General features: G+C 34.3%; 1 protein-coding gene across 1 annotated transcript in view; it reads left to right on the top strand.

Moving 5' to 3' along the window:
- The first annotated feature begins 509 nt into the window (after positions 1-509).
- Positions 510-16,331, top strand: part of LOC106457590 (collagen alpha-4(IV) chain-like) — a 249,114-nt gene continuing 233,292 nt past the window's right edge. The window contains exons 1-2 of the mRNA XM_022383594.1: positions 510-1,124; positions 11,453-11,537. Of these exons, the coding sequence (XP_022239302.1) occupies positions 735-1,124; positions 11,453-11,537 (475 nt within the window). The 5' untranslated portion in view covers positions 510-734. The remainder of the gene's footprint in view (positions 1,125-11,452; positions 11,538-16,331) is intronic.

Below are 16,331 nucleotides of genomic sequence, written 5' to 3' on the forward strand. Positions count from 1 at the left end.
GACTTACAACGCTGGAATCCGGGTTTCGATACCCGTGGTGGGCAGAGCACAGAGAGCCCATTGTGTAGCTTTGTTCTTAATTACAAACAAACAATTCATAACAGCTTTTATTTTTATTATTTATATGGTTTAGTCCTAGTCAAAGCAGTTCACTGAAGTCTAACATTGTGTTAGTAGTTATCATGATGCAGTTCTCTACAGCTTTATTATTATTATTATTAATTGTCTTGCTTTTTAAATTTTGGTAAAGTTTCTTGAAAGATTTTGAATTTTTATTTTCTCTGACTGTGGAAACATTCTACTCTTTCTCTATTTTCTTTACAAATGATGGATTAGCTAATACAGGTGTGCCCTCTATACCGCGTTGCTTTATGTTGCCATATTGTGTACTAGATGGCAGCACCAGCTTTATCATTAAAGTTAACGCAATTGAACAATGTAAGATGAGAGAATACCTTCCCATAGCTTATCGCGCTTACACGCCTTCGTTTGAACGTGAGAGTGCGGTTTTTACGGTAAGTCGTAACACGCGGGCTGCCAGTTTGTTTGGAAGTGCTGCACCAGTCTCATGGGTGTAAGGGGAAGAGGCTATTCGCTCTGGGCCAGTGCGCCAAAAAGAGTACCTCTTGATATTTCGTCAGATGTTTTTGGTTTGTCTAAATAACAATAGTTATCAAGTGGATTATCAAAATTCGTAAAGTTCTGTGTTTGTTGCACTTTGTTATTTCTTCAACATGGAAAACCGTGAAGAAATTTGTCTGAAAAACTTTAAAAATACTCCAGAAAACAGCAGGGATGAGAAGGCACGTTCATCAGCCAACTCAAGTATTATGCCTCAACAACCTCAAAGTTTCATGTTTCAGTTGACCACTCCTCAAAGCGGCGTCCAAGCCACAGAGGTGACCCTGAATTCTAAAAAGGAGCCGCAACGATGTCGGGTCGAACCAGTGGTAGTGATTTGGATTTTGTGTACTGCTTCGCTTGGACTATCTGTTGTGTGTGGTTTAAGATTATGGCATGTGGAGGAGCAATTATTATTCTTAAAGACAAAATACAATGATCTAGAAATGAGGATACCAGTTTTGGATGATATTAACTCACAGCTGGACGCATTAGCGAAAGAGGTAGGATTTATACGTTCAGAATTACGTTATTACTCATCCAGTATTTTAATTTTTAGAATAAAATGTGTAATGGCAAAAGGGGAGGAGGGAGAGAAATGCACGTAACAGACAAACGAAAACGGGAAACAATCGCGCATCATTAAGTAATATCAGAACAACAATTGTTTGGAGAATGACTACGAATTCTGATGTTAACTAATTTATCTATGAAACTTTACCTAAATCTTTATAATTATTTATTTGTGAAAAAATAAAATATTACCTGACCTATCTAACATTTACACCTTAAAGAAGTATTGAGTTTTGAAAGCTTGCGTTGGTTGATTAATGGTGGAATAAAACATTGTTTCCTGGTAGAACTCCAAGATCTTGGTTGTTTATGCTGGTAATGTTATGTGTATTGTTTTGGGAATATTGAATGAAAATATTTGAAAAATTCATTGGCAAAAAAATCGTTTTCTTTTTATAGATATAGAAAAACATATAGTGATAGGGAGGATTTTGCATGCCATTATTCTCTGAAACAACATTTCAGATGGTAATTCAACAACCTCGCAATTTGATAAAGGATATGCCCGAAGTTTCCCCTTGCATTGTAGCAAGTTGTAGTTTATGTTTATTTCTGCATGGACGAAGTATAGAAAACGTTTCTTGTTTGTGAATGAATCAATGCATTGGAAATATATTTTCCAATGATTGCCTCTACATAATCATGTGTATCTAAGATTAACAGAAAAGGTTACTGTATATTGATGATAGCATAAAAATACATTTTAAAGTGGTGGATAATATACATATATACATAGAGAGAAAAATTAAACTGATCATAATGATGATGAATCGATCCATCTTTGGCATTTCTTGCGTATGATGTACTATTTTATGGAAATATATCCTTATGAATTAAAGAACCTGAGAAATATCTCCTATTTTTTATCAGTGAATCTGTGAAATAAGCCCTTATGGATTAGAAAATCAGCAGAAGTATCTCTTCATAAATTAATAAACCAGAATAAATGAATTACAAAACTACCAGAAGATTCAGCAAATTTATATCCTTATAATTTAGGAAACAGCTGGTTATGAATTGGATAACCTTTAGAGAGAAACCAAACATGTAAATTTATCTATGTGAACAGTTTTTGACAGGCTAGCTAATCTCTGTGAATGTATGAAAATTATTATGGATGGATCACTCTATATATAACTAGACTATTATGAACAAACCAACTTATGGAGTTAATTCTCCAAATATATATATATATATATGCATGCACACAATACATATATATAACCACTTTTGTTTGTTTGTTGTTAAACACAAGGCTACACAGTGAGCTATCTATGCTTTACCCGCCTCTGTTAACGAAGCCCAACTTTTAGTGTTATAAGCCCGCTGAGCTACAAGGATGAAGAAGACAAATAAAATCAATTTATATAAGTTGACCTTTATGAATGAATTATTCTATAGAGATGTTTTTATGATAAAATCAGTTGATGAACAGTTTTTTTTATGGACGACATAATCAATGGAAAGAATACTATACAGGTGAATGAATCAGACTCGCGCAGTATTTTGAACAAATGCATTGCTTCAAAATAAAAGTTTTTCATGGAGTATTTACCTAAAGCTTTTGACTTTCCATGCCAGTAAAGAGCGTGTAGTAATTGTGTTTCGTAGAGAAAAAGAACATAATTTCCTGTCTCTTTTTCAGTAAATATAGATAGGATATACTATGAATGGTACTTTTTTTTTCCATAGGAACTATTAAGCCACATAAGCTCTTGGTTATTATTCAAGCCAAAGCTTTCCGAAAGACGGAATTTTTCTAGAAGTTATGGATTAGTGAAGCATTCGAAATGCATTACAGATGTTAAACTACATAGCTAATCCTGATCATGAATATTACAGAATGTTAAACTACATAGCTAATCCTGATCATAAGTATTACAGAATGTTAAACCACATAGCTAATCCTAATCATGGATATTACAAAATGTTAAACCACATAGCTAATCCCGATCATGGATATAACAATCCTTGTTTCGCATATCTGTCAAAATTGGCTTATTATGCTAAGAGCAAAAACTTGTAAATGTTTTATCAAGAAAGCGAAAAAATGAAAGCTTTTCTTCCGATTTACTTTAGCTCAAATGTTTAGAACACTCGTTGCAATTCATCACATGGACAGCTTTATAATGGTGACATTACCTATCTATTTCTACTTATCTGCTATTGTCATGGCTAGTAGCCTAAACGATCACCTAAGTCTAACTATTGGTTAGTAATTTTTTTTACTCTTTTTAGCTAAATACTTTCTTTGTCTCGTATGTGGTTCGTATCACATCTTTAGTAATATTCCAATTTATGGTACGGTCTATTTTCTGGTATGATAGGCTAACACAGAGTTCGGTAGTACTGAATCTTGTATACATATTACGTTCCTGAATTCTAACTTTTGTTGGTCTTTCTTTTTGTTATTTTTCAATGTATCGGAATCCACATTCACACATGTTAAAATTGGTGTTTTTCCTCTCCATTGGTGGTTTAGTGTGTATTCACTGTGATCTTAATATATTATGGCTTCTAAATACTGTTCAAATTTATGCTGTTTACATCTATTTAGTATGTTTACTGAGAGACCTCTGAAGTGGGAGAATATAGATGTATGTCTTTAATTTTATTCCCGTTTATTCTTGGAATTAAACTTTAACTTCTTATTTGTGAAGTATTCAGGGTATCTATAGTTAAGGATTGTTCTAGTGATGTGTTTTCCTTCTTGTTCTTAGTTTCTTTGGTGTTACAAACCTTGTTCGTTCCTAAGCAACCGGTGGTTTGATTTATAATCGAGACATTTATTTGTATCTTTTGGTTTATTGTAAACTTCTGTGGTATACGAGTTATGTGTTTTGGTAATCATCACGTTGCTATACTTTTCAATTTCCATTATGAATTATGTCGCGAGATGTTGTCTGTTTAGATGGTTCTTGGATTTTTTAATCTTGTCTTTAATGTTTGTCCATATTAATAATGTATCGTTAATGTATCTTAGCCAAATCTTGAGGCGTAGAAAGGCTGTTTTGAAGGTGTTAACTTCGAAACGTTTCCCATAGAAGTTAATGAGTACCGGTGAATTCTTCTGGTAGGCTGCAAATTGTGTCTTCTGTGGTTGTAGCCATATCTTAGGTTTGTTATGTGTTTGGGAGAAGTGTAGTCCTTTATTTAGTACAGTTTGTTCAGAATAAACGAAAAGTCAGTTGTCCAGAAACCGTGAAACGTCAACGCCGTTATTACACCATCATATCGGAATAATAATAATAAAAAACTACGAAATGTGAAGAAAAGCAACGTATAAAAATGCTACCAGCACACAAAGGAAATTCTACTGTAACCATTGAAAAAGACGAATATTTCTTCAAGCTCCAAACTCTATAGTTGACAATGGTTACTATAAGAAATATTGCTCTACCGCTAACACAGAGAAAAAAAAACTAATTTCTCAAGAAACATCAGAAAGATCTTAAAACAGAAACAATCAAAGAACTAACAGAACACCATTGTACTCTACACTCATCGATATCAAGGTATGCCAGTGATCAGTATTCTTCATTGCGTCAATGTATTTCAAGATCTTATATTGTTGAGTATGGCTTATTGCGTCAATGTAGTTCGAGGTGTTTTATTGGGTGAGTATTGTTTGTTGCCCCAGCATACATTTCGGAGTATTCTTTAAATGGTTTCGTTGTTTGAAAGAATGTATGTGTAGTAAATCTCTGTATCCTTTGGTCCTAACGAGTCTCAATTGTAGGTGTTTTAAACATTTTTACTCTGTCTCACTTTGTTTATTGTAAGTCATTAGTTATATGTTTTGTCTAATAATCTTTTATCGGGATTGAAAAGTATGTAAAATAATAAATTTAATGTGTAACACCAACCAATGCCCGTTACAAGTAAGTGGACCTTTTACTTGATTTTACTGGTGGACACTTAAGGTCTGTTCTGTCTTAATATTTTAAGCTTTCAATACTTCATAAGTGGGCCTAATTTTGTCAATTCAAGCAAAGATTATCTCTAATTATGAAAATTAACGGTTATATTTTTTTAGACTTGTGGTCATATTTGTATTTTCGGTCTTGGTATTTTTTGTGTGTATGTTTATAAAAATACATTATGTATGAGTACCATACTTTCATATATAGACTAAAACAACCCCCGATCATAAAAAATGATAGTTTTCATTATTTTGCGATCCCTCTATGGCTTCGTTAGAAACTTTTTGTGATATGAAAGTATACATATGTGTAAAAAAAAGAGACAAGCAAGCCTTACCAAATAAAAATGATAAAGGTTTAGATGAAGTTAAAGTTTTATAAACTTTTTTAAACGTTGCACCACCTAGTGATAAAAATTTAAGTTTTCATTGTAGTCTTTGGTTTCTTTTTTGTAGCTATACATATGTAAACAACTTTGCATATAAGCATATTAAACGGTTCTGGTGTTTTACTTGGTTGTTACCCCTTACTGATCATTTTATACTTTCGTATATCATTGTTTTGATCGATACTACTTGAAAACGCTGTTAAACAAGTGTTATGTTCTTATGCCAAAAAACATTATTAGGTTTACTTATTACAAGTGTGTACTGTATAACGTTTCACTCTCCCTTCCAGTGGCTCAGCGGTAAGCTCGAGAGCCTATACTCTAAAGATCTGGGTTCTATATCCGTGGTGGGCACGGTGTAGATAGCCCATCGTGTAGTCTTGCGTTTCAACACAAACAAAAAATAACGTCTCAGTTATACGTAAAAGATAAAGTTAAGTAATAATTATTTTTTTATCTACACTATTTTATCAATATATTAGGTATAGAAAATGTTAATAAAAAGATCAAGATATTTGGTATTACTCGTTTTATGTCATAAGTTTTTCATTTGTTTCAAAACCACCGTAACATGAACTTAGAGAAAATTAAGATAAATAATACAGACGTAATACATTAATACACCACATACATTTGCATACAAAAGAGAAAACACAAGCATGTATTGAAAACAGTCTAACTTTCTGTGAAAAAAGTTTTATCCAATTATCGAAGAAAATAGATTAGTCGAATAATTTAGTTAACAGTAAATATTTTTGTCAGGTTTACTGTAGACCAAATCATGTTACAAGTGAGATAAATCAGGCGCGCGCACACACCACCTAGCACCATTATTTAGAACTAACAATGAATGACTTTAGAGATTGCTGATATTGCAGACCGAACATATCTTCTCTGAATAAATAAACGTGTTCGTTATTTAAAATCAAGAACGCTGGTTCGTTACAACTGTATAAAATATATTTCGTACTAAATAAGAAGGGGGACTTTTCATCCTTTTTGACCTGTTTATGGCTTTGTTACTTATTTCTTTTTTCTTGGTGGTGGTGACGGGGGGTGTGTGCATGAGCGCGCTATAGAGTGTACACTATTCTGTCAGACAAGAGTAACCCAAGGGCTGGCGGTGGGTATTGTCGATTAACTGTCTTCCTTCTAGTCTGTCAGCTCAAAATTATAGATGGCTATATATAAGCAGATATAGCGCTAATATGTCTTTGCGCGAAAATTATAAACAATCGAACTAATAATGACTATATGGCATGTATACTACCTCATACGAACAGTAAAATCCATCTGTTGATTTTTAAACTCTGTACTTGGTATCATAATTTTATTGAACTTATTCTTACATAATAAAGCAGCTATCATTTACGAAAACATAATCCTACCTCTATTCCAAAGTAAGTTTGCCTAAGTTTATCTTAACTTAAGCACTGTGGTTAAGAGCATAGCTTCCGATAAAAAGGAAATGTTTAATTTGTATGAATATTTTGTAAGTTGTTTGAAACTGACAGAAAGCATGTGGGGTTTATCATTTCGAACATTATATGCACAAATATAACAGACAAACATGTAAATCAAGACATGTGAAAAGTGTTGTTACTCGTTGTGTTATATGGAGTACTTCTTAATGCTTATTATCATAACATATTTGTATTTTCTTCACTAAAAAGTTCTTAGAATTTTAATAGGGTGCGCTAATAAGAGCGACGTACATATAATGCGGCAAAGTCGACTGACGTCGGTGAATTTCACTTGTTAAATTGGTTTGGAAAAAATGCCTTTTTGAGTAAGTTCCAGGGAAAGATAACGAGAGTATAATCAATAAAGATGTTTCTGAGAACTGATTAAAGCTAGAAAAAACAAGAGTTGATAATGAAAGAGATGATGTTCGAGACATTGTGGATTTGGTATATTTACATTGAAAAATTGTTTATTTGTTTTGAATTTCGCGCAAAGCTACACGAGGGCTATCTGCGCTAGCCGTCCCTAATTTAACAATGTGAACAGCTAGTGGAAGGCAGCTAGTCATCACCACCCACCGCCAACTCTTGGGCTACTCTTTTACCAACGAATAATGGGATTGACCGTCACATTATAACGCCCCCACGGCTGAAAGGGTGAGCATGTTTGGTGGGACGGGGATTCGAACCCGCGACCCTCAGATTGGGAGTCAAGCGCCCTAACCACCTGGCCATGTCGGGGCCTTACGTTGAAGAAACAACACGAAATATTATGTATATATATATACAAGTAGCAGAACATTTTAAAAACAACACACACACACGCGTTTACCAAAAGTCAAAGCCATTTTAAAATAAAACTGGACTCTATACATATTTCGAGTTACTGAAATGTTAGCTATCAGAATGAAGAAACCGTTTTTGCTTTAAAGTTGTTTAGATTGTTAACAAAATATGTCGATCTATATCTGTGCATCCTTGTTCAGTTTGACATCTGAACTTCAAGCTTAAAGTAAAAACAAGCTAGCGATATCGTTTCAAAGACTGCTTAAGAAACATTTAGCATATACTGAAATTTCGGAGTTTTAATGAGAACTCAAATATTTCCTTTTCTAACTTGCCATTAACTTTAACTTAATGAAATATTAATATGCCATAATCTTTTCCATAAAACTTCCCACTTGAAAATGATACTTCAGACGTCAGCCCGGGCGATGGCAGGTTAGTAAATAGGAGTGAGTGTATAATATTAATGATTTTCTCGTCATTTCCTTCATTTCTTGTTCTTAAGGTAGCTTAAAGATATTCATGAGCTGCTTCCTGATGAAACGGATTTGTTTTTACATGTATTCTACATTTAAGTTTTAGACCATATTTTTGTTAAAACACTTCAAATTTTGTTGAATGGAAGAACGTCTTTGGGTTTTATATGATTTCTGATGCGCATATATTGATATGTAAGTAACGTTACCATATATAAAAGTTAAGTACGTTATCATATACTAAAATGTAAGTAACTTTCTTATAAATTTTGTTGAATGGAAGAACGTCTTTGGGTTTTATATGATTTCTGATGCGCATATATTGATATGTAAGTAACGTTACCATATATATATAATTTAAGTACGTTATCATATACTAAAATGTAAGTAACTTTCTTATAATAAAGAATTTAGATTACTCGAACTAAAGGAATATCTTTAATACAAATCTTGTATTTTTCATTATTATTATTCCTCCATTCGTTGTTTATAAGTATTGTCTCATCCTTTTCTTCTCTTAGTTTTTAGCTATAACTCAATCCATATAGAGGACTCGATATTTTCCCCATAACTCATTGAACAGAACATTCTATTTTATATACTTATATAACCATTCTTTGGGCGTGATTTATTTTTCCTCCAGAGCTTATTTTTAAAATTCGTAAGTTTGAATACAATAAATATTGTTCTGGTTACACCTTTTCTCCTGTAAAATAGCGAAAAACCAGACTATTCAACTAAACCGAAGAATACAAACATCGTTTTCCTTTGAAGCTGCCAAAGAACATTGTTAAGTACGATTCACTGACGTTCTAGGGAGCGAGAAACCACAGTAACGAAGTGGGAGAGAATGGAGAATTCAGGCTTAAAGAGTCAACACAATAGTTGACGGTACAGAATAGTAACCTGCAAATGCCTGTAGCAAACATCAGTATTCAGAAAAAATTGATGTGTCTTCTCTTAAACAAGGGATTCCTCCTTTCTATTTTGTATTAATGATGTACTTTCTGCACTAGTCTCTTCCACTTAGGCCGGACGTGTCTAGTGATTAGGTTCATGGTTCGCGTTCTGTTACTGCAAAAACCATGCTCCATATTTTGGGACCGTGGGCTATTAAGAGTTACGATCAAATCCGATTATTCGGTCAGATAACAGCATCCAAAGTTTCGGCGGTAGATGCTGTTTACAGGCTGCTTTCCCCTAGCTTATTAGTTCAAAATTAGGGGCGGTTATGCGCAGATAGCTCTTGTGTAGCTTTTCGCGACTATATGCAAAAAAAAGCTCTTCCACTTTTGCATTTCTTAATCATTTAACTTTACAAAAGCCGATAATGTAATATTTTTAACAGTATTTACATTGTGAACAGCACAGGATTTGCTTAGATAGTGTATAATCTTGGAATACCACAAAGTATTTAATTAGAAAACAGATAATCTAGTAGTTTAACACTATGTAAACAGGATACTGCATGGGATTTGCTTATATAACAGATAATCTAGTAGTTTAACACCATGTAAACAGTATACTGCATGGGATTTGTTTATATAACAGATAATCTAGTAGTTTAACACTATGTAAACAGGATACTGCATGTGATTTGCTTATATAACAGATAATCTAGTAGTTTAACACCATGTAAACAGTATACTGCATGTGATTTGCTTATATAACAGATAATCTAGTAGTTTAACACCATGTAAACAGGATACTGCATGGGATTTGCTTATATAATAGATAATCTAGTAGTTTAACACCATGTAAACAGTATACTGCATGGGATTTGCTTATATAATAGATAATCTAGTAGTTTAACACCATGTAAACAGTATACTGCGCGGGATTTGCTTATATAATAAATAATATAGTAGTTTAACACCATGTAAACAGTATACTGCGCGGGATTTGCTTATATAATAGATAATCTAGTAGTTTAACACCATGTAAACAGTATACTGCGCGGGATTTGCTTAAATAACAAATAATCTAGTAAATTAATAGTTAACAGATAATCAGCATAATCTAGTGCTTTAATAGTGTATAAACTGTGTAGTGCGTAGGGTTTTCTGAGGGGGACAGTTGTAAATGAAACTATGAATTTTGGTCCGTAATTGCGTCGTTCGAAAAATACATCTTAATAAGGTTGGAGACGGCTTGAATGGGTAATGAGTGGGTTCCTCGTCATCGAATCTTAATAAGGTTGGAGACGGCTTGAATGGGTAATGAGTGGGTTCCTCGTCATCGAATCTTAATAAGGTTGGAGACGGCTTGAATGGGTAATGAGTGGGTTCCTCGTCATCGAATCTTAATAAGGTGTGGATTCTTTGTATGAAACATACCTAATAAATAGCATTAAGAATAATTTATAGTGAAACAAATTATCAATCATCAAGATCTGAGTGTTAACATTGGCCACACAGTTTTCTACAAGGTGAGGCAAAAGTTACTGTACATTTGTTTCGTTTAGAACGACCCTATTGGCTCAACGTTAAATTCGGGATTCGATACGTGTGGTTGACATAGCACAGATAGTCCATTGTGTAGCATTGTGAATACAAACACTTGGATTAATTTCTAACGTCTTGCTCTGTAATAAACGTTATTTAACTTGATTTCATTTCTCTTCGTAATGTTTTCTTTAGTACCAACCATATAATACTAACAATATCGACCGAATTGTAACTTTTGTCCCACCATATATATTCAAAAAAGTTTAATATTTTAACTTTGAATTTGTTTTATTTTTACTTATGTATATAGTTTTATACCTGTATCTTGATGTATCTAATATTAAAGTAACGCATTTGATACAAATATGATTTACATATGAAATTAATTTTTCTCTACAAGGTGTCTGGAAAGTCAGTAAACTATAGGGGATCTACAAAATTACAACGCTAAAATCTGGGGGACACAGCAGATAGCCCAATCTGGCTTTGATCTAGAAAAACCAAACAAAAACAAACAAAACTATAAGTGATTGACTGCTTTTCTTAATTTCATATATGTGACTGATTATGTCGCTGTCAAAGGATGAGATTTGTCTACTTAATCCAAACTTGTTTCGAATTACATGGACAGCATGTGGGACACATTCTGTAAATTAGTCGGAGTGCCTATGGTTCCCGATTTTTCTGACACCCTGTATATGTATCTAATATATTGCGTTACTAATTTCATAATTCCGTATTTTGTATTTACTTCAATTTTTGTGTGTATCTCCAGCGTGTTGAGCGCCATCTAGCAGTAGTACCTCTACTAGGACGATTCAAACGAGAAGTGGCAGCAGGTGATTGCTTATGTCCTCCAGGTGAGAATAAATGTTTAATGCTTTTTAATTTTTTAATCAATTTAAATAAATTCACGAATAAAAAATATCAGGTATCGTTTAATGTGAATATTTTACAAAGTATTAAAACATATATTTTTGTATTATATCGACTCATAATGTCGATTTTATTTTACTGTTTTATTTCAATTAATTGAGATTAAGTCCATATGTAAATCATAATCATGATAATACACGGGATATTAACCAGAATTGTCTTGAAATGCAGTAGGCCTTCTCGCGTTTGTAAATATCAGTGAAAGTCAGGGCCGCATTTACGCATGAATCATGTTTTTATTTGGGAGGGGGGGTTGCAACCCGCCGTACTAGATCGAGGTACCAATCAAGAGCGCTGAGCGATCATGTGACTGAACACGTGATTAATGACTTAACTAATTCAAAGGCTTCATTTCTGGAGCGATCGTGTGGAGGTGGGGGTGGCAAAAAATATCAGCCTAGGTAGGCACTATACCTTAATGATATAAACTGTAGAAGTTAAATACAGAACTTCATCATTTCAGCAGCAACTGCACATTGGTATATTAATATTCGAATTTTCTTCCTGCCCTTAACACTAAGGTGAAACCAATGAAAAGAAAGCTTAAATTGTAAATATATTTATCCTACAGTGAAACGGTAAGAAACCACCAAAGCTTATAGCCTGTTGTTGATCGTGTAATGTTTACTCCCGTTATAATGTATTTTCTTGTATTTAATTTCGAAATATTATTTTATTATGTCATGGTACCCTAATGTAAATGGCTGATAACCAGTTTTTCAGATTGGCTGAAAGAAACTGGAGTCGTTAGTACTGGTACTGTTATTATTATTACGTTATCAGGTGGCCCGGCATGGCCAGGTGGTTATTGCGCTCGACTCGCAATCTGAAGGTCGCGTGTTCGAATCCCCGTCCCACCAAACATGCTCGCCTTTTCAGCCGTGGGGGCGTTATAATGTGACGGTCAATCCCACTCTTCGTTGGTAAAAGAGTAGCCCAAGAGTTGGTGGTGATGACTAGTTGCCTTCCCTTTAGTCTTACACTACTGAATTAGGGACGGCTAGCGCAGATAGCCCTTGTGTAGCTTTGCGCGAAATTCAAAAACAAACAAACAAACGTTGTCAGGTTAGGTTTAGTCTTATATAGCATGAAATTCGAAACAGTAGTACTCTGATAGTAGCACGTTGTCAGATTATAAATTTTACGCCTTTCCACAGAAACGAATGTTTCGATACGTTATGACAATATTCTATAAAAAGCATGGTTTGACCAGGGTGTTTTGTCATAACGTAAATCAATACTTTTCATGTTGGGGTATTAGGAACCGTCTCTACTTGGGAAGTGGAAAATTCTTAAAGTAGGTTGAAATTTAAAAAAAGAAGAAAAGAAAAAGTCATATGTCTAAACAAGCCTTTACTCTTAGACCTCTTAGACTGAAATAAATTTTGCTTGTGGTTAAACCAACATTAAGAATTGTTCAAGTATTCATAACAGAGAACACTGGTAAAAGTAAAAACTAGTGGCACAAATAGTGTTTCTCACTATTTTTAATTAAAATAGCGGATGAAAACAAAACCTCATGACTAACTTTTGACAAATGAAAAACGTTGTATATTTTTTAAGAGTAAAACATCGAAAGAAAAAAGGGCAGCAAGGTATAATACGTGCTCACAAGCGCGTCTACGCGACCTGTGGGCCAAAGCGTGTTACTGAGAAGTGTGCGGTGATATGAAGATGAGGACCAGGGGGGTGGCAAAGAAACGCGTGCATGCTGATAACTAGCTGATTTGAACTGAGAAAACTTCTAACGGCAGGCAGCCTTACCGGTTTTAGGGCCAGGTCGTTCATCAGCGCGATATCACGTTTACAAGGACTTTCGGCCATTCGTCACTTGCTCTTGGTTTTTACCGAACCAATGTGCGGTTCTACGCAAGTTGCCTGGTGTTTACAAGAACTACATATAAAACTCGCTTACAAGTTATTATAACAAGCTCTTGACCCTCTACGGTTGCTAAATTCAGCTTGTGCATTTTGATCGTCCCACTTTTAAAAGAAGGGTTTTCATACAGATTGTTGTGTGTGTTACTAGGAAAAATAACAAAAGCAATGGAAACAATTTAGTTAACTTTTTATGTGAATTCCTCCAACGCGCGTACATTTTTCAAGCTGTGACTCACAGCGAAATATACTTTTGAATGTTTTTGTTGTTTATTTTTTACAAATCAAATCTTTCCATTCACTTTTTTTTTGTACTTTTCAAACAACATAACTTAATGTTTGTATGGGCTTTTTCCTTTTCTTTTATATGAAATATTCATTCAGTATTTTATGTCTTTAGTTTATAAAACTCCCGTAGATACTTTTCACATATTGAAATGACTTAGATTTCCACTGTCAGTGATTAACGCAGCTAAATCACACAGACGTCAAGTGTTGAATTTGTACGTCGACAATGATAAATTACTCTGGAACAGTACTGTAGATACAATGATAGTGAAATTAATCCAACCCATAGAACGGTTCTCGCTCTTTCCTCGTTGAGAGCAATGGGAGAGAAAGTTAACTGGGAAGATAAGGATGTGTGAGCAGAAAATATCACCCAGCTACCTACAGCGATTAACAATAACGGATTGGCGCTGGGTGGTTTCCCCGTCGATGGGGTGTTGGGAGTGAATTGAGTTATTTTATCGTGTCCTATAGCTCCCACGATTCGGGGACAGTTTGAAGTGAATCTTTATGAAAATGAACTACACAATTTTATTGACTTTCCTATATCACTAGGAAGTAAATGTTTGTCATTGGAAAAGCGGATGGCCTGTGTTACATCATATGTGGTGAGTTGATGAAACTTGTGCAAACTTATTTAGTTTGTCATGTATGAATGTTTCAAAGCGAATGTTTTCATTCTTGTTGTCTTTCACTTGCATTTAATTAAACTGGAGAACTTCATGTGTATTACATTTAGTTTGTTCATGTATGTGAAACAGGGGCTGGGCGTGGCCCACAGTTCAATGTTTAGCTGCAGATTGGACGCTCCAAGGTTTAAAATATGATGACGATGAATACTTTCAGCTGTGGGCTCATTACAAAGTAACATTCAATTCCATTAATCGGTTCAAATACAAGACAAATTCTGTGAGGTGAGCTGTTCTGCTGTCTGGCTGACGTTCATTTGTAGCTCAGAATTAGAAACGGCTATGTCTGAATCCTGGAGGTGTCTGACTTGACTGTTAAGCTCAAATGAATATAAGGTGTCGATCAGGTTCAAAACTGTAATTCCTGTAAGACAGATGCATTTCATAAGTGATATGAATTTGGGGTAAATTGTGACGCTTATGACATTATTTAGGACAGACAGATATTATGAAATTGCTAACTATATCTTATTAATTTGAATAAGCTTGTTGTTTTTTTTATACTGCTGCTGTCTAAGGTATCTCTGGTTCATAACTGAAATATATTAATGCCTTAAATTCTCGATTATCAAACTTTTCTCCCCTATCATCCAAAATTTTAAAGCAAACCTGTCTGAAATAAACATTAATTATTCACAACTTAATAAAGTTAACGATAACCTCACTTAATCGCGTTGGATCACAATAAGCAGCGTTAGTAGTATAAAATCAGCATGAAATGGACTCAACAGAAAGGTGTCTTGTTTAATGTTAATCCTTTATTTGTCGAGGAATAGGATCTACAGTAGATTTACAGACGGCAATGGAAGTTTACTATGGCAACTGGAATGTTGAAGTTTATCCCATAAGTGTTTACGCTGGCCAAGAAAGATGGTCAAAGTCTCTTCCATGATCTTCGAACCAATTTTGTAGAACACAAGTTTGGTGAATAGTTTCACTATTGTCTTGGAAGAGCTTTTGTCCATGAAAATGCACAGAGATGCGCGTTTGAAGCGTGAACACGAACTGTAGCAATGTGCAGATATATTGTAGATGTTAGTTGCTTTTGTAAAAGGTGTCTTAAGAACCAACCCCTGTCGCGAGCATGTTCCTCATATCATTTCATCTTATACACTTCCGGTAAAACACAACAAGTACTACTGTCAGTACACAGAAAAATATACTCACGAGACTCACAAGGCTATATCATATACTTTCAATCAGTTAGTCATGGTTCACAGTTTGTATTCTTGTTGGAATCGAGATGGTTATTAACTGCCGTTTAACAGTTTACTAATGTTCTTTTAATTCGATTAGTTAACACAAAACATGACTGTTGTTGCATTTATTGAGGATGTTTAACCAGCCTTTTTCTCATCCTTTCAGCAGTGAGTACATTATAAAACTAACTGTCCATCCCGCGATTCAGCAGGTGCTGCTGACTGGTTGCCCTACTTCTGGGTAGCAGTTCTAAATTAGGGATGACTATGTCTGAACCTTGTGATATTTGATCTGACCGCTTAGGTCATGTGTTGTATAAGGTGCCATTTAGGTTGAAACTAGCAGTAACATTCGATTGTCATTATTAATAAACTTTGATATGGATTATTACAGTAGTCGGTGAAATAACAATGCTTTTGCCCGATAGAAACTCATTATCATACCCATTTGTAAATCGACAATATCGTTCCTGCTGCCTATTATTTTGCAGACTTACTGTGATGTGGCTACATGTCACTATTTATAGAACGTAAGCGATCACCTTACATCTCACATGATCCGTTTTATTTCCATAAATAAACAACTGGAATATCAAACAAATTTTTGAGTGAGAATGAAGTGGCTAGAGCAAGGAAAGATGATACTTTCTTAATATAAAATAAA

Source organism: Limulus polyphemus, unplaced genomic scaffold, assembly GCF_000517525.1.
Source record: "Limulus polyphemus unplaced genomic scaffold, Limulus_polyphemus-2.1.2 Scaffold350, whole genome shotgun sequence".
Classification (NCBI taxonomy): Eukaryota; Metazoa; Arthropoda; class Merostomata; order Xiphosura; family Limulidae; genus Limulus; species Limulus polyphemus.